The sequence below is a fragment of the Rhinoderma darwinii genome, chromosome 1 (genome assembly GCF_050947455.1).
Source record: "Rhinoderma darwinii isolate aRhiDar2 chromosome 1, aRhiDar2.hap1, whole genome shotgun sequence".
Taxonomy (NCBI): Eukaryota; Metazoa; Chordata; class Amphibia; order Anura; family Rhinodermatidae; genus Rhinoderma; species Rhinoderma darwinii.
Genome location: NC_134687.1, coordinates 574,878,981 through 574,903,397, shown reverse-complemented (window position 1 = coordinate 574,903,397; position 24,417 = coordinate 574,878,981). Strand labels below are relative to the sequence as shown.

Here is a 24,417-nt window from a genome sequence, read left to right as displayed (position 1 = left end):
TTATGTGTGTAAAAATTCTGCAACGTGTAGATCAGATTACTTGAAATCTCATTTACTTTGTTGGTACTGTATTACGCTGCAAAATTAACGTAGCAAATCCGCACGTAATACGCAACTTGTGCATGTGGCCTAAGGGTGAATTCACATGCGGCAGAAATTTCTGCGACTGTCCAATTCATCTGAATGGAATATGCAGAAATCCATGCATAAGCTTCCGATACAACCACATTTACATGTGTGGATTTGATTTTTAGTCGCAGAAATTATTGCAACACATCTGGCGCGTGCGAATATAGTCTAAATTATGTCACATCTCGTGATGCACCAAGCATAACTTTTGCAAATTTTTTTAATATTTAGTTATTTATTCAGTACTTTTCTTTTACTCTTCAATCTATAAGGCTGGGTTCACACGAGCATGTTACGTCCGTAATGGACGGAACATATTTCGGCCGCAAGTCCTGGACCGAACACACTGCAGGGAGCCGGGCTCCTAGCATCATTGTTATGTACAGACACATGTTTTAGATACTTGAACGCAAGACAAATTGACATGCTGCAGACTTTAAAATCTGTGTGGATCAATCTACAGGGGGGGCTGTGTGGATCAATCTACAGGGGGGGCTGTGTGGATCAATCTACAGGGGGGGCTGTGTGGATCAATCTACAGGGGGGCTGTGTGGATCAATCTACAGGGGGGCTGTGTGGATCAATCTACAGGGGGGCTGTGTGGATCAATCTACAGGGGGGCTGTGTGGATCAATCTACAGGGGGGCTGTGTGGATCAATCTACAGGGGGGCTGTGTGGATCAATCTACAGGGGGGCTGTGTGGATCAATCTACAGGGGGGCTGTGTGGATCAATCTACAGGGGGGCTGTGTGGATCAATCTACAGGGGGGGCTGTGTGGATCAATCTACAGGGGGGCTGTGTGGATCAATCTACAGGGGGGCTGTGTGGATCAATCTACAGGGGGGCTGTGTGGATCAATCTACAGGGGGGCTGTGTGGATCAATCTACAGGGGGGCTGTGTGGATCAATCTACAGGGGGGCTGTGTGGATCAATCTACAGGGGGGCTGTGTGGATCAATCTACAGGGGGGCTGTGTGGATCAATCTACAGGGGGGCTGTGTGGATCAATCTAGAGTTTTATGAAAAGATGCTCTAGAATTGTTATTTCAAGTATTTACCACAATAGATATGTTCGGAGAGGCGACAGGTCCTTTCTAAGCAAGAAATGTTATTTAATGGAGCCATAGGACAAGGCAGTTTTAAACATAATGGGCACCAGTATAACTTGGGCCAAGCAGAATTTCTGTGTAAGGGCATGTTCGCACGCAGTGACCAAAAACGTCTGAAAAATACGGAGCTGTTTTCAGGAGAAAACAGCTCCCGATTTTCAGACGTTTTTTTGTAGCAACTCGCGTTTTTTGCTGCGTATTTTACGGCCGTTTTTGGAGCCGTTTTTTAATGGAATCAATGATAAACGCCTCCAAAAACGGCCCAAGAAGGGACATGCAGTTCTTTTGACGAGCCGTCATTTTACGCGCCGTATTTTGACAGTGACGTGTAAAATAACACCTCGTGGGAACAGAAAACCGTAAAACCCATTGAAAGCAATGGGCAGTTGTTTGTAGGCGTATTAGGGGCGTTTATTCAGGCGTAATTCGAGGCGTAAAACGCCCGAATTACGTCTGAAAACACTGCGTGTGAACATACCCTTAGGCCTCGATTTTCGGGTCGGCTGGCCGCGGAGTGTCACCCGCGAGCCGCCCGCAAGTCGCAGGCCGTGCACATGTCCGCGTCCATTTTTTTCTATGAGCCTGGACCAGGCCATGCACGGACTGTGGAAATCAAGGTCGTGCGCATGGGCCCATAGAAATGAATAGGGCCGCAATTCTCCAGTGGATTTTCGGGGGAATTGCGGCTGCAAAAGCACGTTTGTGTACATGGGGCCTTACACTACTCTTCAGGATCAACAAAGTAAGATGTGGATGTGTAATAAATGTGCCTTCACTGTACAGCTCAGGGCCCCTGCGCCTAATAGGGCCCAACAACTTCTCTGCCACATAGGAGGACATTATAAATGGCACATTGTGGGTGGGGACCCTGTTACAGATTTTGCATTGGGGCCCAGGAACTTCAAATTACATCTCTGGGGCAGCTGTAGCATGTGCAGTTTACTGCCTATAGGAGCATGATTAAATAGATGATTACTAAGAGGGACACTTTATTATCTCTAAATAGGGAGCCCTAAAGAATCCTACAGTAAATGGCACAACTATAAATTATGAAAGGTCGGCTGCTATTTTAGAATTAGGTGCATATGTACAAAATAGTAGAAATAAGGATCTAGAAGCAGATAGCTGTACAGTACTGGCTCTTCTGTTTTCCTCCTAATCTGTCTTTCCATCATCCTCCCCTTCAGTGGCACACGCTACCATACCACTGCATTCAATTGTATCTGTGTCCCTAGGATACAACTGATAGCGGATAGCGCTGCAGAGGTAAGGGAACAATAGGTTTTCCCTCCCAGCTATTCGTTGCCTCTCTTGTAACGCAGGCAGCGTTAGCGCTGCCTGCATGGCCCTGCTTGAGCAGGCCTGGTCAGAAGAGACCAGTCCTGCATCGCAGGAGAAGAGGACAGCGTGGGAATCGGGACAGGTGAGTGCTTGTTTAAGCATGCGGCACTATGCAAAGGGAGCACTATTTACAGGGGGCAGTGTGGGCACTATCTACCCTGGTTTTTACTCTATAGGAAGAGCTAGTCTGGTTGATAAATGCAGACCAATACCCGTAGCGTAAAAACCAGAGGTTAGCAGGAGCCTGGCGAAAATAAGTAGGTTTGAAAGGAAAGGTTTGAAATCTCCCTTTAAGAACCCTGCATTTGCCCCTGCCCTACATTTGATGTCTGAAGGAATATCAAAGTGTCCATATATTAGAAGTTAGAGTAGAAGACAAAATTTGATTGTGTGTTTATTTAACTAACAAATATATTGCCATTTGTCTATTCAGTTTTGGTAGCCACTTCTACAAAAACCACAACAGGGAGAGCAGCCATATAGGTTGTCACTATTGAATTCACTTATTTAATTCAAAAGTGGTAACCAGTAAGGCTGCACTTCCCGTAGTTGCTTTGCAAAGATGGCCGCCATTATAAAAACAAAAAAAGATGCCAATATATACCAAACTTCATGATTTGATTTACAAACAAATTTCCAATTTTATGTTGTGTGTGGCTGTTTAAAATACAGAGTAAAAAAAAAAAAATCATAGAAAATCAATGGACAGCCTTTAATGAAGATAGAATGGAGGATAAAATGTTTGCGGAGTGTAAGATTTATATGTACATAGATATAAACATACTTACAGTGTCAAGTAACTCTATAAACTTTGAAAAATAGTACAACCAGCAAGTCCAGGCCATCTGCAGAAGGAAAAAAAAGAGAAGACCAGCTAAAATGTTGCACTTCTCCTTTCATTTATCTCCCATTCGCGGTTGGTTACATGTAATGTCGCACACACCATTGTTCTTTCCACAATCAAGAAACTGCAATAGGTCAGTGATACAAAACATATTTCATTACACAGGCGGAGAGAGGACAATGCTTTATTTGCATGGCAGCTGACAATGTACATTAAGTACTGGTTACATATATCAGTCATACAACGCCTTATCCTGCCGACTAACGCATGGACGCATGGACCTGCATCTGTGTCCGGAACAAGGGTTTCTCCAGCCTCGTCCCACCAGGCAAGGCCGCCGTGGCATCCAGGCAGGGAATCTGTGCACAGCAGGATAGGTTTCCAAAAACAGCCAGCTCACTGAGCTAATCTGTTTTCATTCTTCCATAGAAGTGAATGGGTGTTACAGAATCAGAGTAGCAAAGCGAGCTGCACGGTTTCCTTAATTTGGGTGACGCCTGTTTGCGAGATAGGTTCAAGTCCCAGTGGTGGGATCCGCATCTATAGGACATTTATGGCATACCCTATGGATGTGCCATAAATATCTGTCATGGCACGACCCCTAAAAGTAGTGTGGGACTCCACATCTAGAAATTCTTATAGAAAAAAAATGACTTATTTATCGGCCTGGAAGACTTTCCCCAATCTCCAGAAATAAAGCAGCTTGTGGAAATCTTGAAGACAAAGCAGTACCCACTAATTGTTTCCCTCTCAACTAGAATGTCAAAAGGGGAAGAGCTACTGTAGAAAGTAATACATGGCGGTAAATACCTAATTATATCACTTATTTTTTCTCAAAGCAGCCATTCTCAAAAATATTCTTATAAATTGCCTCTGAGTTTTATGGAGGCATAATATGTACCTACATATGCCTCCAGTTTCACAAAGGCTTTTTTTCACAGATACATAGACAGAAAAAACCCAAAACCTTTATATGTTCCATCAGGCGCCATATTAAACTTCATAATGCCCATAATACATACAAGGCACAATTTAACTGCGTGTAGCGCCATACCAGCTCCATGCATGTAGTTCTGCATATGTGCACTAAATTTTTATCTTTCATCCATTCATTAAAAAATGGCTGGTTATGTGGCCTTCATGACCAGACCTTATTTTAATAAGGTGACAGTGGAAATAATCTTTGCTGTTTGTAGGGAATGCTGCTCCAAAAACACAAGACAGTGATCGAGAACGAGCGCCCATTCTCCGGCCCATGTAAAAGGTCCTTAAATCTAAATCAGGATTTTATGTACCAAATAATTAACTCTTTCAGTCATAACTGCAAAGTAACCAAGTCAGACAGTAAAGTACCTGAATGATCACAGCACCCGTTATCATAAATCAATTACTTACCCTTACTGCCTGTGGTGACCTAGAGTAATCCACAATGTCACATTGAAAGGAGTAACCTGTAGCCCAGCCTGACATAAGGAACTAAGACAAAAGAGCAAATGATAGTGTTAGACCAAGAATATTCATCAGGAGCATATCATTCTGTTTAAAGAGTCTCTGCCCCCAGTTTAATACTTCCCTATATCCGACCTAATCTAACAGGTGCTGTGTTGTAGATAACCGTTTTGCTTTTATTGAAAAACGTTTATTAGTGACAAAGTTCTGATCGTTTTTAAATTTATGCAAACTTTTTCTAAATGCCCAACTGGGCGTTTTTAAAAGTTTTACTAAAGTAGGCGTTGTAAAGAAAAGTGTATGACGCTGACCAATCAGCGTCATACACTTCTCTTCATTCATGTCCAGCTTTATTCACAGCACAGCGTGATCTCGCAAGATCACGCTGTGACGTCACTTACTCTCGCAGTTCCTTCACCGAAGCAAAGGGTGAATGACCAGACATCGCCTCCAGCTGTGCTAGGATTATTATCCTCCTCAGCAGCAGTCCTGGCATGGCTGGAGGAGATGTCTGTTCAGTCTTCCGTCACTCCGGTGAAGGAACGTCAGGAGTAAGTGACGTCACGCTGTGCTGTGAATAAAACGGGACATGAATGAAGAGAAGTGTATGACGCGGATTGGTCAGCGTCATATACTTTTCTTTACAACGCCTACTTGGTGAAACTAAAAAAAACGCCCAGTTGAGCATTTAGAAAAAATTAGCATAAATGTAAAAAGGATCAGAACTTTGCCACTAACAAATGTTTAAAACGTAAAAAAAACAAAAAAACAGTAGTTATCTACACCAAAGCGTTTATTAGATCAGGTAGGAGATCGAGAAGTATTAAACGGATGACAGAGCCTCTTCAAGAGGGTATCTCACCACGAAAAAAAACCTTACAAATACTCTATTGCAGCTTATAGACATCCCACGCTAGAATTGCTCCTTATATTAGACAAGAGCAGTCTGGCCCATCCGTTAGATGGTTGGCCACTCATCTGAATGGCTGGCATGTAATACTACATTTCCCCTGCAGGGTAGATATATGGTGAGAACAGTGGATCTGCAAAGCCAGAGCAGTGGATCAGTCATCAAGCTTCATTCTGAAAAGGTGTGGTCTTTGTGAGAGAACCACTTAAAGGGTAACTAAACTTTCAGAAAACTTCTGACATGTCATAAGTTTTGATGGGGGGGGGGGGCGGGGGTGTTCGAGCACAGAAACCCCCACTGATCGCTAAAACAGCCATGAGCTGGTGAGCGTTGAGCGGCATCAACGTCTTTTCTTGCAAAGCCGATGTAACGGTGTACGGACCGATCGGCCGATGTAAGGTTTGCGGACTCAATACAAAGACTATAGGCCCGTACACAGTTACATCGACTTTCCGCAAAAAGCGGACCAGAAACTAAGCGCCTGAGCGCTCACCCAAACGCTTCTGCAGCTTCATTTTAGTGATCGGTGGGGGTCTCAGTGCTCGGACCCACACCGATGAAAACTTCTGACATGTCACAAGCTAGTTGCCATATCTACCATGAAAATTTGCAATTGGTGGCAGTAAATGCAGTACCAGAAAGTGAGGTCTGCTTGACAACACAACTGTAGGATGCCCGGAGAGCTCTGCTGAAGTGGCTTTGGGCATCGTACGTATATCTCAGGAGGGGGATGCAGCTACTAGATCGAGTCACTTTAATCTAAAAACAAGCTGACAGGACATCGGACTTACTATACAATACCCTAGTGTTTTTACATGTCTGGAAGCAGGAAAATGACATTGCAAACCCCACTAAGGATACAGACAGATAGACAGTCAATCCATTTCACAGTTTAAAAGTTCAGAGACACCACGAAACAGATATTTACCAATAAAAGATTAGAAAGAACTTACTTCATAGCACATGTACAAAGAGAATAAAACCATGGATAAGTTATAAGCGGCCATTATGCCCTTTAGATCTAATGGTTTCCTGTTCTCCATCAGCCGAGGCCCAAACGACGTGACAAAATAAATATATGCCCCAATGATGAGCGTTTGAAGTATCGGAGAGGACATAAGTGGCCAGTCCTCCACACGTGGATCTATCAAGACAAAGCACAAATAGAGAAATGTCATGATTCATTTTAACATCAATGCAAATATATTCACTATTATTTTCTACACTTAATATAGATGAAGCAGAGCAGGATTTGCGATTTAACCCCTTTGGAGAACTAAACTTCCAACTATGATCATTATTTCATTTTTTAGGTCAACAATTCTGTGCCGATTAATTCTACAAAAATAAATATCTTTATAGGGTTGGAGCTCCATTTCCTACTGCTGCTACAGAGCTCAATAAATCGCCTGCTTCCTCTGACACAGCCATATAGTCAAAGTGAATCTGTCAAGGTTTATGCTACCCTACTTGAGGGCAGAATAAAGTAGTGTGGGAGACCCCAATTACAATCACTAGCAGTTCTTATAAATCACACACATATATATATATATATATATATATACACACACACACACATACATATATACATACACACACACATATACACAAATATACTCAGGTACAAGAAAATCAGTCGGCACTGTTGTGACCAGTAGTCCCACGGAGGCGCAACAGGGGCTGCGCTATAAATCTAGGGAGGTGCTAGACTTCGTAGGTAAGACCATATGTAGCCTAATGCAAGTAGAGAGAAAAAAGCCGCACTCACCCGGTTTGACGTAGAAAATAATTTAATGCTTATAAAAAAGGTGTGGGGGGGCGAATACAGTGTCAGGCAACAGCCGTTTGGCATACAATGCTTTCTCAGCCTGGCCCACCGATTGGCAGCTTTCTCCACATATTATTCATAGGGTGAAAGCTGCCAATCAGAGGAGAGTGGGAGGGGCTAAGCTTAGATCATGAAAAAGTGATTTTTATAAAAACTACTGAGCACTGACAAGTGATACAGTGTTGGAATCAGGGTCTCCCACAGTACTCTATGCTGTCTTCAGATAGGGCAGCATATACCGGTTGACAGAGTCCCTTTAAATGATAAAATTCTGTCTGCCTGCAGACACCACTAGGGGGATCATTATGTAGACATATTTATTATTGAGTTTAATAAGGGCTGTATAAATCTGTATGCATTAAGCTTCACCTTTATCATTTAACTATAGCTGTGTAAAGGAAAGTAGTCCTATAAATAAAATGATCTTTGTAGTTGCAGGTACACTTTAAAGTAAGTTTTCAATAAGGTTACTTGCAGCCCTACGTATAACAATAGGGAACACCTCATATCATGAAGAGTTGTGCCAAATGCCAGACTGCGCTCTACAACATCTGTAGTAGGTGTCAGTCTATTTCCTACAGTGCAACAAATATTACAATATCAGACCCTCTTATATAAATATCGCCCATTATGCCCCAGCTTAAAATTCCAAACATTGTAGGTGTTTAGAATCTCATAACATATGGACACATTCTTTCATATTCTTAGTACAGAAGTGTACTGTATCCATTGACTGAAAGAGACATATTTAGCACTATAATACACCCCCCTTATAGAGAAGGAGATGACAGGAGAAGGACAGAAGTGACTTGTACTTCTTAGTGCAATATTGCAAGCTGTAACCACTCTTACGTTTCATAAATGTTGTATTCACGCAATGTGGAGATTTGCCAGGCATAGTAGAAAGAGGGACAAGGTTTTGCCCTTGAGTACCCCAATAAGTCAGCATCAAAGCAACTGTGGTGAATGGGAAAACACCCTATAAGTGGCCACATAAATAATAGATATTCCCCAGACAAATAGGAATATAATGGCCTGTATGATTTTTTTGTAAATGCATATTCTTTGAAGGACATTTGTTTTGACATTGCTCATGGACTCCAGCCAGCATGATATAGACATAAGCTATAATTATTAATCCACTCTGTTATTCATAAATAGCAGTCCACTCCTTGTGAGCGCATTATCCAGCCCAGCATGACTTTCATCTCCTTTTACTTAGACATTCGATATTCCATAAGTTTATTAGGTTCTTAAACCATGTGAGGAATACAAACTGCTAACATATATAACTAAGTCCGCTCATCTTGCATTACACCTTATCAGTTTTCCTGGATGGAGAGATTTTAGGAGCGATGGTGGGACATACTACCTAAACTATGTCCTTTGTCTCAAGCTTTTTTAGGACAATGCTACTATATTGTTTGAGCCCTTAATCCAATAGGGAAAGACAACCATGAACTTATGTAGACAAGGGGTTGTACAGGATTGGAAAAACATGGCTGCTTACTTCCAGAAACAGTGCCACAACTGTCCACAGGTTGTGTGCGGTATTGCAGATCAGTTCGATTCACTTCAATAGCACTAGACTGCAATACCAGACACAAAACATGGCTGCTTTATTCCAAAATCAGCAATTCCTCTTGTTTTTTGGGTTTCGCTTTTATAGCAATCAAGTGTTATCTGTGTTCTGCGGGTCAATCAGATTACAGCAATACCAAATTTATATAGCTTGTGGTTTTTACTTTTGAAAGGAAAATAATAATTGTGAAAATGTTTTTACTGCGTTCACCGTGCATTTTTTTTTTTTACAATGCTTTAGAAGATGGGAAAATGGGAAAAAGGGTGGTATTTTTAAACTTTTAATATTTGTAAGTACAAAAAAAAATTAAAATTAAAAAAAACCTTAGTTTTTCTCTTTACATTTTTTATTAGTCCCCCCTAGGGGACTCGAACAGCAATCGTTGGATCGCTTGAATGATCTACTGCAGTACTAAACAATTGCAGTATATTGTGATTCTGACAGGCTTAGGGCTTAATAGGAGTCCAAAGATGTAGACAACATCAGCACCCCACAATCGTGTCACGGGGGTCCAATGGGCTGTCTGAGGGGGCCACTCCCCTCTTTCTAAAGGCTTAGATCCTGCAGTCGCTTTTGACCACGGCATCTAAGGGATCAATTGTGCGGGATCCTGCTCATTACAGTGAAGTGTCGGCTGTATCATACATACAACACACGCGTAGTATGGAGCGGGCTTAGGCCAGGAGTCCGCCCAGGGCTGGCCTTTGTGCTCTGCCATCACCCGGGCGCTCATTTTCTACTCTCGGCATAACTACCGACATACGGAGCCCGCGGCATGAGGGGTGCCGTGCCCATGCCCGGTGGTGCTGTTAGCACAACGTCGCTACATTCAATAGTATCTGCGTCCTTTGGATGCAGAAACTATTTAACACTATGGCAGTATATCCCTGCTCTGCCATTTACTAGGCTACAGGCCTTTCGGACTGCAGCATTTCAGGCGCTGGGACAGGATCCCTGCGCAGGCCAGCGTAATGACGTCATTGGATCACGCCGGCCAACACAAGGATCCAGTTGGCATTGTGGAGCAGCCCCGTTTGTCGTGGGAACAGGGCCTAGGGGAGTATAATTTTTTTGTTTTACTAGTTTGGGGGGCACAGTCTACAAGGGGGGAGGTGGGGGGCTGTATGACACTATCTACAGAGGGGCTATATGGCAGAATCTACAGTGGGCGCTATCTACAAGGGGGTCTGTTTGTGGCACCCAGGTGAGGGGAGGGAGTGGCATAAGGCATAAGGGGGCATTATTTATACTTTGTGTGGGTCACAAGGGGGCATTACACGGTGTGGGGGACATAAAGGCATTATGCGATGTTGGAGCACTAAAGGCGGACATACTGTGTGGAGGCACTTGGGGGACATTATATTGTGTGGGGGCACTAAAAGGGGGATTATACTGTGGGGGCACTAAAGGAGGCATTATACTGCGTGGGGGCATTTAGGGGACATTATGCTGTGTGGGGGCTACTAAGGGGGCAATATACAGTGTGGCATGTAGGGGGCATTATACTGTGTGTGGCATGTAGGGGGCATTATACGGTGTGTGACATGTAGGGGGCATTTTACTGTGCGGGCACACTTAGAGGACAAAATGCGGTGTCCTTAAAGGGGTTAGAATATATTATTATACTATCTGGTGCAGCTATAGGGCATTATACAGTATGGGGCACTAAAGGGGCATTATATGCCGTGGGGCATTAAAGGGGCATGATATACATTATACATTATACGGTGTAGGGCACTAAAAAGGGCATTACACTGTGGGGGGCATTTTTTTCATCATGGGCTTGGGCGCCGAAAGAAAATCTCGCACCGGGCGCCATTTATCCTAAGGCCGGCCGGAGTCCACTCCATACTCCGCCCCCACACAGATATAACGTAACTATACGTCAAATGTCGGGAAGGGGTTAAACTAAGCAAATACTAATCGATATCAAAGAAGCAGGAGACACTTTTTGTCTTATGGATAAATCTAGCCATAGACTAGCGATTACAGAAGGCGGTTTTCTGAATGACTTGTCGTTCACAGTTGGTCTGTGAAGGTTATTATTTTTAGCAAGCTAAGGCCTCATGCACACGAACGTAAAAACGCCCGTAATTACGTCCCATAAGTATGGGCCCATAGACTTCTATTGGCCACAGGTACCTTCCCGTATGCTTACGGGTAGGTGCCCGTGCCGTTGAAAAATATGGAATATATCCTATTTCAGGCCGTAATAACGGCACGGGAAGGCCTGTATTAAGTCTATGGGGCTCCCGTAATTACGGCTGGCTACGTGTGCGCACCCGTAATTATGGGAGCGTTGCTAGGCAACATCAGGGGATAGTCACTGTCCAGGGTGCTGAGAGAGTTAACTGATCGGCAGTAAATCTTTCAGCACCCGGGACAGTGACTACCGCTGGAGTTAATAGTATTAAAAGTTAACTTACCTGCTTCTTCCTCCAGTCTGGCATCCTGGGATGACGTTTCATCCCATGTGACCGCTGCAGCCAATCACAGGCTGCAGTGGTCACATGGACTGCCGCGTCATCCAGGGATGTCGGACTGGATGTAAAAAAAGGGACGCGTCACCAAGACAACAGTACGTATGAACTTTCAATCGATGCGGAAACTCTGCCCTAAAGGGCTGCCCCTTCTCTCTGTCCCCAGCACTGATAGAGAAGGGGCTGCCAATTAGTGCAGAGAAAACGGGTCCGTAAATACGGGTGGAATACTGGTGACACCGGACCCGTATTTAGGGGCACGGGTCCATAAATACTGGTGGAATACGGGTCAAATACGAGTGACAAAGGACCCATATTTACGGGAGGAAAAAAATACGTTCGTGCGCATAAGGCCTAAGATGAAACATCGCCCAGTGGAGTAGCTATAGGGGTCGCAACTGTGACCGGGCCCGAAACCTTGGGGGCCCGCAGCACAGTCACTCACAGTGCAGAGGAGAGGAGGTGAAGGATCTCCTCCACCCATCGTGGGAACGGGGATAGGTAAGTAATTATGTTATTTTTCTATTAGGTACTGTAAAGGATCTGCCAGGCACAGCTTCGGCGTTAAGTCCCATAGGTAATCAGTCTTCACCTGAATCTGCGTCTCTGAGACTGACTCCATCTTCCACCACTCAGGATGGCAGGCTTAGGAGTGGGAGAGCCTATCGCAGCCTGGCCAGGCGGAGCTAGCTCCCGCCCTCTGTCTATTTATACCTGCCTTTCCTGTTGCTCCTTTGCTTGTGATTCTTTTCGTGTGGTTTCCTGGCCCAGCTACAGCTCCTAACTATTTGATCCTGCTCCATACTGACCCTGGCTTACTGACAACTCTCCTGCTCTGTGTTTGGTACCTCGTGCTCTCCTGGTTTGACTTGGCTCGTTCACCACTCTGGTTGCTCACGGTGTTGCCGTGGGCAACTGCCCCTTTCCCTTTGCTTTGTGTTCCCTTGTCTGTTTGTCTCGTGCACTTACTGAGCGTAGGGACCGCCGCCAAGTTGTACCCCATCGCCTAGGGCGGGTCGTTGCAAGTAGGCAGGGACAGAGTGGCGGGTAGATTAGGGCTCACTTGTCCGTTTCCCTACCCCCTTCATTACATTTCATATTTACGGGAAATACCTGTGCGCCCAAGTGACCTCCCTGATGATCACTTAGGCGCGGAAGTTCTTCGGCTGCATTCTTATGCTTAGGACAGTTGTTCACTTGATGCTTGTCATCCCCACAGTAGAAGCAGAGACCATTCTTCCTGCGGAAATCTCTACGTTGTTGGGGGGACACGGAGGCCCCGAGTTGCATAGGTACCTCTGAGTCTTCCGGGGAGGAAGGAAGCAACGGAACCTCGGGAGGCATCATGGAGGAGTCGGAGGAGAAAACACAAACGTTCACGTTGTCGTTCCCTGAGACGTCGGTCAAGTCGTACCGCTAAAGCCATAACCTGGTTTAGGGAGTCAGAAGAGGGATAGCTAACTAGCAGGTCTTTCATGGCATTCGACAGACCCAATCTAAACTGGCACCTTAAGGCAGGGTCATTCCACCGAGAAGCTACGCACCACTTCCTAAAGTCAGAACAATACTCCTCAACAGGTCTCTTACCCTGACGTAAGGTCACCAGCTGACTCTCGGCAAAGGCAGTCCTGTCAGTCTCGTCATAAATGAGTCCGAGAGCAGAAAAGAAACGATCAACGGAGGAAAGTTCAGGGGCGTCAGAAGCCAAGGAGAAGGCCCACTCTTGGGGCCCTTCCTGGAGCCGGGACATTATACCCACCCGCTGGTTCTCAGAACCTGAGGAATGAGGCTTTAAGCGAAAGTAAAGCCTACAACTCTCCCGAAAGGAGAGAAAAGCCCTCCGGTCCCGAGAACCGGTCGGGCAACTTGAGGTGGGGTTCAGAAGGTGAGGTGAGGGGAACTACCAAGGTAGCATCAGGCTGGTTGACCCTCTGAGCCAGGGCCTGGACCTGTAGGGAGAGACCCTGCATTTGCTGAGCCAGGGTCTCAAGGGGGTCCATAGTGGTGTCAGGGACCAGGGTAGACTAGGTATATGGGCTTGTGATTATGTAATGAACGGGGTAGGGAAACGGACAAGTGAGCCCTAATCTACCCGCCACTCTGTCCCTGCCTACTTGCAACGACCCACCCTAGGCGACGGGGTACAACTTGGCGGCGGTCCCTACGCTCAGTAAGTGCACGAGACAAACAGACAAGGGAACACAAAGCAAAGGGAAAGGGGCAGTTGCCCACGGCAACACCGTGAGCAACCAGAGTGGTGAACGAGCCAAGTCAAACCAGGAGAGCACGAGGTTCCAAACGCAGAGCAGGAGAGTAGTCAGTAAGTCAGGGTCAGTATGGAGCAGGATCAAATAGTTAGGAGCTGTAGCTGGGCCAGGAAACCACACGAAAAGAATCACAAGCAAAGGAGGAACAGGAAAGGCAGGTATAAATAGACAGAGGGCGGGAGCTAGCTCCGTCTGGCCAGGCTGCGATAGGCTCTCCCACTCCTAAGCCTGCCATCCTGAGTGGTGGAAGATGGAGTCAGTCTCAGAGACGCAGATTCAGGTGCAGACTGATTACCTATGGGAGTTAACCCCGAAGCTGTGCCTGGCAGATCCTTTACAGGTACAGACAAATGGGGGCATTATACTGGGTATGGGAGCTCATATGGTAGCTGCTGGGGGGGGGGCATTATACTGTATGGGGGCATTACACTGGGTATGGGACAGCTAAGGGGGGCATTATACTTTATGGGGGCATTATAGTGCATGGGACAGCTATGGGGAGCATTATACTGTATGGGGCATTATAGTGCATGGGACAGCTATGGGGGGCATTATACTGTATGGGGGCATTATAGTGCATGTGGCAGCTATGGGGGCATTATACTGTATGGGGCAGCTATGGGGGCATTATACTGTATGGGGTCATTATATTGTATGGGCAGCTATGGGGGCATTATATATTATGGGGCAGCTATGGGGGCATTATACTGCATGGGGCATTATAGTGTATGGGGCAGCTATGGGGGCATTATAGTGTATGGGGCAGCTATGGGGGGCATTATACTGTATGGGGCAGCTATGGGGGCATTATACTGTATGGGGCATTATAGTGTATGGGGCAGCTATGGGGGCATTATACTGCGTGGGGCATTATACTGTATGGGGCAGCTATGGGGGGCGTTATACTGTATGGGGCATTATTGTGTATGGGGCAGCTATGGGGGGTATTGTGTATGGGGGGCATTATACTGTATGGGGGGAATTATACTGTATGGGGCAGCTATGAGGGCATTATACTGTATGTGGCATTATACTGTATGGGGCAGCTATAGGGGCATTATACTGTGGGCTAGCTATGGGGGCATTAAACTATGTGGGGCAGCTATAGGGGGCATTAAACTGTGTGGGGCAGCTATAGGGAGCATTATACTGTGTGGGGGGCAGATATGGGGGGGAATGATACTGTGTGGGGGCAGCTATATGCCTTTATTTGGCAAATGCTCATTCGTGCCACTAAAAGGCAGCGACAGTCATCAGAAAGTGGTCTAAAACAGCCTTTTCGCAGCCTAAAATATTTAGTGTATGTTTTTAAGAGATGTGAGCAAGTCATAATGAGTTGCTTCACCGTACTAAACACTGGAATCTACTAAAAGAATATGTTGGGTACCAAAAACTTGTTGTTGTACATAAATTAACCATAACATTAAAATCACCTTCCTCATATTGTGTAGATCCCTCTACCCAAAATAGCTCTCACCCGTCGGTATGGACTCCACAAGACCACTCATTGTGTTCTGTGGTATCTGGCATGAAGACATTAACAGCAGATCGTTTAAGTCCTGCAAGTTTACACGGAGGGGCCTAAATGGAACAGACTTTTTCCAGATAATACCACAGATGCTCAATCGGATTAAGATCTCTGGAATTTAAAGGCCAAGTTATGACCTTGAACTCTTTAGGTGGTATTACACAGCCTGACATGGGCCGTGTAAACGAGCGCCAAATCAACGAGACGTCTATCGGCACCCCTTTTACAAGGAGCTAGTATGGGGACAAACGATCGTTACTCCTATCGCTCGTCCCCATACATTTCTATCATGTCAGCAGCACGTCTCCTTGTTTACACAGGGAGATGTGCTGCTGACAACGATAATAGTTTTGGCAATTAAAACGATGCAATCAGCTGATGAACCGGCATTTGCTTGTTCATTGGCTGATCGTTGCCCTGTTCACACAGGGCAATCAGGCCCGAGCATTCTGTAAATGATCGTTTGCCCGATAATTGGCAGGTGTAAAAGGGCCTGTAGTCATATTCATCAAACCATTCCTGAGCAATTTTTGAAGTGTGGAAAGCAAGGTTTCCCAGCAGAACATTGCCCAGAGCATCAAACTGCTTCCGCCAGCTTGCCGTCTTCCCTTAATGCATCCTGCTGCCATCTTTTCCTCAGGTAAGAAACGCACACGCACCTGGCCGTCCACATATTGTAAAAGAGCACGTGATTTATCATACCATTCTATCTTCTGCCTTTGCTACATGGTCCAGTTCAGATGCCCATGGGCTAATTCTAGGCACCTTATTGGTGGACATCGGTCAGCATAAGCTCTCTGACCAGTCTGCAGCTACCCAGCAAGTTATGATGCACGGTGTGTTCTAACACCTTTAATAGCCAGCATTAACTTTTTCAGCAATTTGTTCTACAGTAGCTCTTCATCAGACATTAATGAGCCTTGGGTGTCCATGACCCTGTCGCCAATTCACCGGTTGTCCTTCCTTGGACCACATTTGGTAGGTACTAACCACTGTATACCTCAAACATCCCACAAGACCTATCATTTTGGAGTCACTCTGACCCAGTCGTCTAGCCATCAGAATTTGGCTCGTCAAAATCGCTCAGATCCTTACACATGCCCATTTTTCGGCTTCCAACACATCAATTTCAAGAACGGACTGTTCACTTTCTGCCTAATATATCCCACCCCTTGACAGGTGCCATTGTTAGGAGATCATCAAAGTGAAGATCCTTTTATTCCACGGTGCAACGTTTCAGCTCAATACGAGCCTTTCTCATGCTTGAGAAAGGCTCGTATTGAGCTGAAACGTTGCACCGTGGAATAAAAGGATCTTCACTTTGAAAATTCGGTAGTGCTGTCTCCATTTCTTTTTTGTCTAGACTGAGGGGTCACTTCGGACTGTGACCCAGGAGACGTGCACCCTCATGAAAAATGTATCCTGTGCTGCTGATCTATACCTATCTGTTAGGAGATCATCAATGTTATTCACTTCACCTGTCACTGTGGCTGATCGGTGTACATAAATAGAGATGTTCCGAAGTTGTAGGAGTGGGATATTTTCTGTACTTTCACATATCATACTGATAATCAGTTTCCTGAGAGAAATAACTAATACTGTAGAATCATAACTTGGTGCACAGCACTGTAATCCAGAGAGTCAATAATTTAACTTCACCGTAGAGTAGATGTTCTCATTAGTAGGCTTCCTGCAAAGACCTATGTGCCTGAAAAGTCACATAATCTTCTACTTTCATGTTCCATGGCTTCAGGGACTTATTTACAGCAGATAAACCCCATCATAAATTAATTTCCCACAGTCAACAAATTTCAGCAATGGGAACAAGTAATAGATGGAATTTATTTACTCACCAGCATCTTTAATCCACTCGTCATAAAGCAGCACTGCTCTTGATGTTAAGTCCTTGAAGGCCATGTTAATTTGTGTTCTGTAAAATAACCAAATAATGTATGTTGACTTAGACTGTTAGACAAATATAGACTTACAAACAAATCAAGACAGATAGCAGATTCTGAACTGGTCATAAAAACCATGTTGCCTAAGTTGCAGGTCAATTTTTGGGTTCGACTAGCAGCCATGACATGTCTATCTGACAAATCTTTGCCGGATTGGCAGGAAAATTATATACACAGTTTTGCTGCAAGCTTATAAAACACACTGGATCAGAGACGAAATCCTCCAATAAACGCCTACTTTGGGTACATTTACATAAGCCACTGCCCTTCAAGGTACTTTTTTTTACGTGACAATTCCTTCAAAACAGGACATCAACCGGAGGTACGTCTGATCATTTCCTTTGGAGGAAAAACATGGATAATAAAAGAGCACATTAATAGGACCATGTGATGTTGGAGCAGACCTTGCTGTCCAGTAAAAGAACAACATGACCGGTTCACTTTAAGGTTCAACTTTTTGAAAAATGTCCAGATCTCAGACAACCCCTTAACTGTACTTGTTTATACAAAGAGTAAAGGGTGGCATACACGATAGGGTACCATCATTACTACACACCAAATCCCATTAAATAATCTACTGTTGTAATGACGGGGTAGGGAGACAGACAGGTGAGCCCTAATCTACCCGCCACTCAGTCCCTGCCTACTTGCACGGCCCGTCCTAGGCGACGGCGTACAACTGGGCGACGGTCCCTACGCTCAGTAAGTGCACGACCGACAAACAGACAAGGGTACACAGAAGCTAAGGGAAATGGGGCAGTTGCCCACGGCAACACCGTGAGCAACAAGAGTAGTGAACAAGCCGAGTCAAACCAGGAGTGTACGAGGTACCAAACGCAGAGCAGGAGAGTAGTCAGTAAAGCCAGGGTCAATATGAAGCAGAGGTCAATAGTACAAGCAGCAGTAGCAGAGCCAGGAAACAGGCAGAATCACAAGCAAAGGAGGAGCAGGAAATGAAGGTATAAATAGACAGAGGGCGGGAGCTAGCTCCGTCTGGCCAGGCTGTGATAGGCTCTCCTACTTCTCAGCCTCCCAGCCCGAGTGGTAGATGATCGAGTCACTCTATCAGACTTAGGAGCAGGTGCAGACTGATTAACCATGGGCGTCGACACAGAAGCTGTGTCTGGCAAATCCTTTACAACTGTATTAGAAGATGATCAAATTTGTTTTGGTTTTCTTTATCATACAAAATTAATAGTTGGGTGGAGTAGTAGAAGAGAAGGCCAGTTTAGTCTTCTCAAAATAGAATTAAGAAGAGCCACTGACAAAACGTATTACCCTGTTAACCCCCTCCCGTTGATGTACTGGCTATTTACGTTGTGAGAGGATTATTTAAAAATGCCGCCTGCGCAGAAGCCGAGCGGTCGCCATAGCCGCCGGGTCTCTGTTGTGTTACACAGCAGGGACCCAGCGGCAATGCTTGCGATCGGAGACACTTCTAATCGCAAGCATTTAACCCCTCAGATGCCATGGTCAGCTGTGACCACCGGCATCTGAGGGGTTTTTTACTTTTATTTTCTATTTGGGGCCGTTCACTGGCTCCCGCACGGTGAGAACGCAGGAGCCGGTGTGTTTCTATGGCAGCCGGAATGCTCCCAGGCCTGATCTAGGAATATTGCTATTGAGATCTGCCTGTGGCAAGTCTCAATAGCAATGCACTGATTATGCCATAGACTGCGATACTGTAATATTGCAGTCTATGGCAAAAAGCGATTTAATGATCATAGGTTCAATCTCCCTAGGAGGCTGAAAAAATAAAGTAATAAAAAAAATAGATATATAAAAAAAAAAAAAAAGAAAATTCATTCACCCCCCCCCTTTCCCTAGATCACATATAAAAACAAAAAACAAACAAACACAATATGTATCCCCGTGTCCAAAAATGCCCAAATTATAAAAATATTTATCCAATACGGACAACGTTTGAGCGAAAAAAAAAATAAAAACGGCCAAATCACAGTATTTTTGCCACTAACCCCCCAAAAAAATGTAATAAAAAAAATGATCGAACTAATAGTCATTCCCCAAAATGGCATAAATAAAAACTACATCTTTCCTTGTACAAAAAGAAGTCTTACAAGGTACACAGAAATATAAAAAAAAAAAAGTTATGGGTGGGGGGGGGGGTCACAATATGTCGATGCAAAAGATTTGTTTATTTTTCAAACTTTTAATTTTTTTGAAAAGGTACTAAAACATAAAATCAATATAAATTTTGCATCACCATGGTAGTACTAACCCGCTGAATAAATGATAACGTGTCATTCTCACCGTACAGTGAACAATGTAAAAACGAAACCCATGAGAAAATGGCAGAACTGCTGTTTTTTTTCTAATTCCACCCCATTCAGATTTTTTTTTCCAGCTTCCCAGTACATCACACATAATATTAAATAATGCCATTAGGAAGTACAATTTGTCTCATAAAAATTAAGCCCTCATATGGCTGTGTCAACAAAAAATAAAAAAGTTGACTTTTTGAAGGTGGAGAGGAAAAATCAAAAAGCATAAAAATGAAAATTAGTCTGGTGCGGAAAGAGTTAAACCGCATTTAAGGTCCAGTCTGTTAAGACTTCAAGCTGCCATTATTTGTCACATGGCAGCTGTACATGGAAACACGTAAGTGAGTAATTCCACTTATTGATGATAAACAGTATACGTTCAATTTTATATAATATAAATCTACCTGAAAGAACAATTAAGAATAAAGAAATTCTAATTTTATTGAGTAATATTTAAAATGGGCTAATAGTCAAACGCGTAAGTGAGTACAACTGTGAACTGTGGTGGTACTGAAAGACAAAAAGGTATTGCGTAAATCGCTAAGCCTTATATATTCATATAAATTTGTCTGCCTTCCTTCAGGCATCACTTGCTTATAAATACGTTTTAAATATCATAGTTTTTTTTAGCCAAAGCCAGAAATGTATCCAAAAAAAAGGTGCCGCAACCCCTGCGACCCTTTATAGTTAGGCCATAAACATTTCATTTATAGCACACCCTACTGTAAAACCAGAACTAGAAATATTCTCCACATTCTTTATATTGGAATCTTCCCACAAGTAAATAGTTTACATTCCACCACATTCCTTCCCCTTGGTATAAGGTTATACATGCTTACTAAACACAAAGTTACTACATGACACTAGAAAGATTAATACTTGAATCTTGACAAAGCATTTTACAGTAAATTTAAAAAAAAAAATGTAAAGAAATAATTATTTTCCAGGAACACATTTATGGTTAGTGAATGATCGTTGGGGTTCCGACATTCAGGACCTCTATGATCACCAGAATGGGGCTGCAGTACCAGTTTACTTGAAAGGGGGCAGCACCACGCACTGGAGCACCATGGTTCCCTTATTTTGTCAATCGGGGGTGGTCACCCACAAATCACACATAGATGACCTATCAATTCCTATACAGACCTGCCATTGCAGTTCTACACAACAAATACGGGTTCAAAACGTGTGACAAAGGACCCGTATTTACGGGAGGGAAAAAATAAGGTCGTGAGCATGGGGCATAAAAGCTTGCCAGATGAGGACAAACCAAGGACATATTGGCGACTGTTGGTTATTTTTTATTTTAACTGGTTCCTGTGTTTTTACGGCCAGCGGTCAGTGTCCTTAAAACCCGAGCCACAGACTTTTTACGGCTCTGGTTTTAACTTGCAGCCCGCACGATCGGGCAGCTGAATGTCGGGTCTCCGGCTGTCAGTGACTGCCGGGGACCCTGAGGATAGGAGAGAAGCAGCTTTCGTTGTTTCTGTCTTCTCCGATGTCTTTTTACACAGCGCTCGATGAACGCGGTGTATAGGAATAGAGACAGCAGCAGCGGCGCTGTCTCTATTCCTCCCGGTGATCATGTGACTGGTCACATGATCGCCGGGTGCCGTTACTGACTGCTGCTGGGTCTTACAAGACCCAGCACAGCCCTATTAGTGACAATCGTCACTATGAGAGGGCTGATTTCCCCTGTAACTGGGGCTGCTGTGCAGCCCCAGTTACAGGGGAAAAGCCTGGTGTGAAAGAAAGAAAAAAAATCTTTAAAGTTCCCCAAAGGTCTTTTTTGACCTTTTGAGGAACAGACCATAGTAATAAAAAAATAGTAAAGTCAAGCGCAATTTTTTTTTAATAATAAATACACATAAAATACGCACCCCAAAAAAACCGTTCCCCCCCCCCACCACCAATCACTTTTGTAACGCTAGCGCTGACCCAATTACCCTAATATAGACATGTAATATATTAAAATTGACGGTAGACAATGATGATCACAAATAAAAGGTCTATTTTAGGGTAAAACTAGGTTACCAAAAAAAAATAGCTGAAACTTAAAAAAAGCTTATTTTTTTACTATTATTTTCAAATTTTATGAATAAAAATTCTAAAATAGCAAAAAAGGTGTGTATAAAAACAATAAAAAAAGAAACCTGCGTTGTCTACGGAAAAAATTTCGCAAAAATCACGTAGTTACCCCAACAAATAAAAAAGTTATAGCCATTTAACGAACATGTGCTAAAAAGGGCTAAACTGTGTCTGGTCCTGAAGGGTCAAAACAGCCCGGTCCTGAACTGGTTAAAGGGAAATGTTTTTGAATTAAAGTATTTTTAATACTTCTTCTACCTGGACTATTTTATGTATTCGTGCAGTCTACTATGTGTGTAAAAAGAAAAATGAATAACATGCAGCAATGTTAGTTCAGATCGAATATTTCAGTGAATGTTTTTACATATGGGTCACCTTGCTTTGTGACGAGTCGTTACTTAAAGTTTCTAGCCCCAATGCAAAATCTGTAACATGGCCTTTCATAACCATGTGCCATTTATAATACTGGTGTCTTATTTGACAAAGGGGCATTTGGGCCGCCTCAGGTACCAGGGCCCGAGTGTGACTGCTACCTATGCACCCTTAGGGTATGTTCACACGCTTAACCAAAAATTTCTGAAAATACAGACCTGTTTTCAAGGACAACAGCTCCTGATTTTCAGTTGTTTTTTATGACTGTTTTTGGAGCTATTTTTATATAGAGTCAATGAAAAACTTCTCCAGAAACAGCTCAAGAAGGGACATGCACTTTTTTTTTTAGGGGTTTTTTTTATGCGACCGTGTAAAAAAATTGCCTGTACTAACAGATTTCTGTTTTTCCCATTGAATTTCAATGGGCAGATGCTTGGAGGGATTCTGCTTCCGATCTTTCGGCCGTTTTAACCCCGAAAAATGTCCGAAAATAAGCAGTGTGAACATACCCTCATAGCTTTGTCCCTGCAAATGTGGTTGGCTATACAGGTCTTAAAAATTAAATGTAATATTTGTTAAACGCAGCGTTTCTTTGGGATCTCTAGTTTTTTCACCACCTAACCCTATCATCACCCATATATAGATTTTTGGTTTCAAAAAAGCATTTTTTAAGCATTTTGCTTTACAAACTAAAGTAATATGATCAGATATAAAAAAAAAAAAAACGTGCGACAGGTAAAACGAGGCAGGGCGACAATGTTAGCCAACAATACCACACATATGTAGAGAACTGGTTGATCCAGTTGAGCAGGATTTGGCTGCACGGACATTTTCAGGCTACAATCTCCTGTCACATAAACAATGGTTTGAACAGTAGTTGTGGTTTGCAAATACTCTCACTATAAAGTATCTAACACTAGTAGTAACTATGTTACTATACATATCTGGAAAAAGCTATAGACTAATAAGATATGGATATTATAATTGCTTTTATAAAGACTACATGAACTCCAAAGTGATTCACTTTATACAACTATCATTACAAAATTTTTACCATGATTATACTTATATTGCCTCCACTGACACAAAGGGATTGTCTGGTTTGCCAATCCCATATCCAAATAGAGGGGTTCACAAAGATCCTCATATAAACTTGAGCAGTGAGAGACTACAAAAAGAGTGTCTCTTCCACTGGAGGAATTACTGTAGCATGACCATGCATCACCTGGACAGACCATTGATGTCAACGAGAACTGTGTAATACTAAATTTACCCTGTGGTGGCGCTGCCTGGGAATTCAACACTTACTACCAGGTTCCCCCAAAGATTACAGCTGATCACTTGGGGACTTCAACAAAGACAACTTGTGATTAACTTAATGTTGTGGTACCCTACAAAATAGCATTGTTCAAAGCAGACAACTACTTTGATCTGGTCATATGCTGACTCCACTATTAACAGTAAGGTCCTTTTCTTTTCCAATTGCTTTATTAAAGTGTGAAAGAGTCTACACTGAAGAAAGAATGTCCATCTACAGTACCAATGGGGAAAAACAAAATCCATATTCAATAACCTTATCTCTTCCACACCACAGGAAAAGAGAAGGAGAGGAAAAAAAAGGGCTAAAATAGAAAACTACATGTGGGGAAAAAAAAATAAAAAGATTTCCACCTTCTTCGGACTCATTCAGACGAACGTGTGCTGTGCAGGGAAATCACGCGCAGCACACGGACCCATTGATTTCAGTGAGGCCGTTCACACATGCAGGAGTTTTCACACAGCGTGTCCGTTGCGTAAAACTCACTGCATGTCCTATATCCGTGCATTTTTCACACACCTATCGGCCATTGAATTCAATGGGTGCGTGAAAATCACACACAGCACACGGATGCACATCGGTGTTCCGTGAGTGATTTACTTATCAATTCAATTGAAAATAATAAATAAAAAAAAAAGATGTGCTTTGCGAGTGCGTGAATAACGCATGCCACTCGCAAAGCACGCATGCAATAACGCAACACACGTACCAGATTCACGCGCGTGAATCTGATATGCTCGTGTGAATGTAGCCTTACTCCTCTATTTTTAAACCAAACATTTTTTCATCTTTTTTTGCCTTTTTTTATAAACCCATCTAATAAATTGGAAGCTAGGGGTGATGAAGAAATCCATAAATTTGTATTTGCCATTAATATTGCTAATTTACTATCATTATGACCTTTCCAAGAATTAAACTCGCCCAGTACAC

General features: G+C 43.5%; 1 protein-coding gene across 1 annotated transcript in view; it reads right to left on the bottom strand.

The window, feature by feature from the left end:
- The window catches only part of ELOVL7 (ELOVL fatty acid elongase 7), a 65,315-nt gene that overhangs the window by 8,402 nt on the left and 32,496 nt on the right, over positions 1-24,417 (bottom strand). Inside the window, exons 2-5 of the mRNA XM_075854899.1 lie at positions 17,323-17,399; positions 6,738-6,928; positions 4,821-4,901; positions 3,370-3,426 (exon numbers count right to left, since the gene is read on the bottom strand). Coding sequence (XP_075711014.1) covers positions 3,370-3,426; positions 4,821-4,901; positions 6,738-6,928; positions 17,323-17,386 — 393 coding nt within the window. The 5' untranslated portion in view covers positions 17,387-17,399. The remainder of the gene's footprint in view (positions 1-3,369; positions 3,427-4,820; positions 4,902-6,737; positions 6,929-17,322; positions 17,400-24,417) is intronic.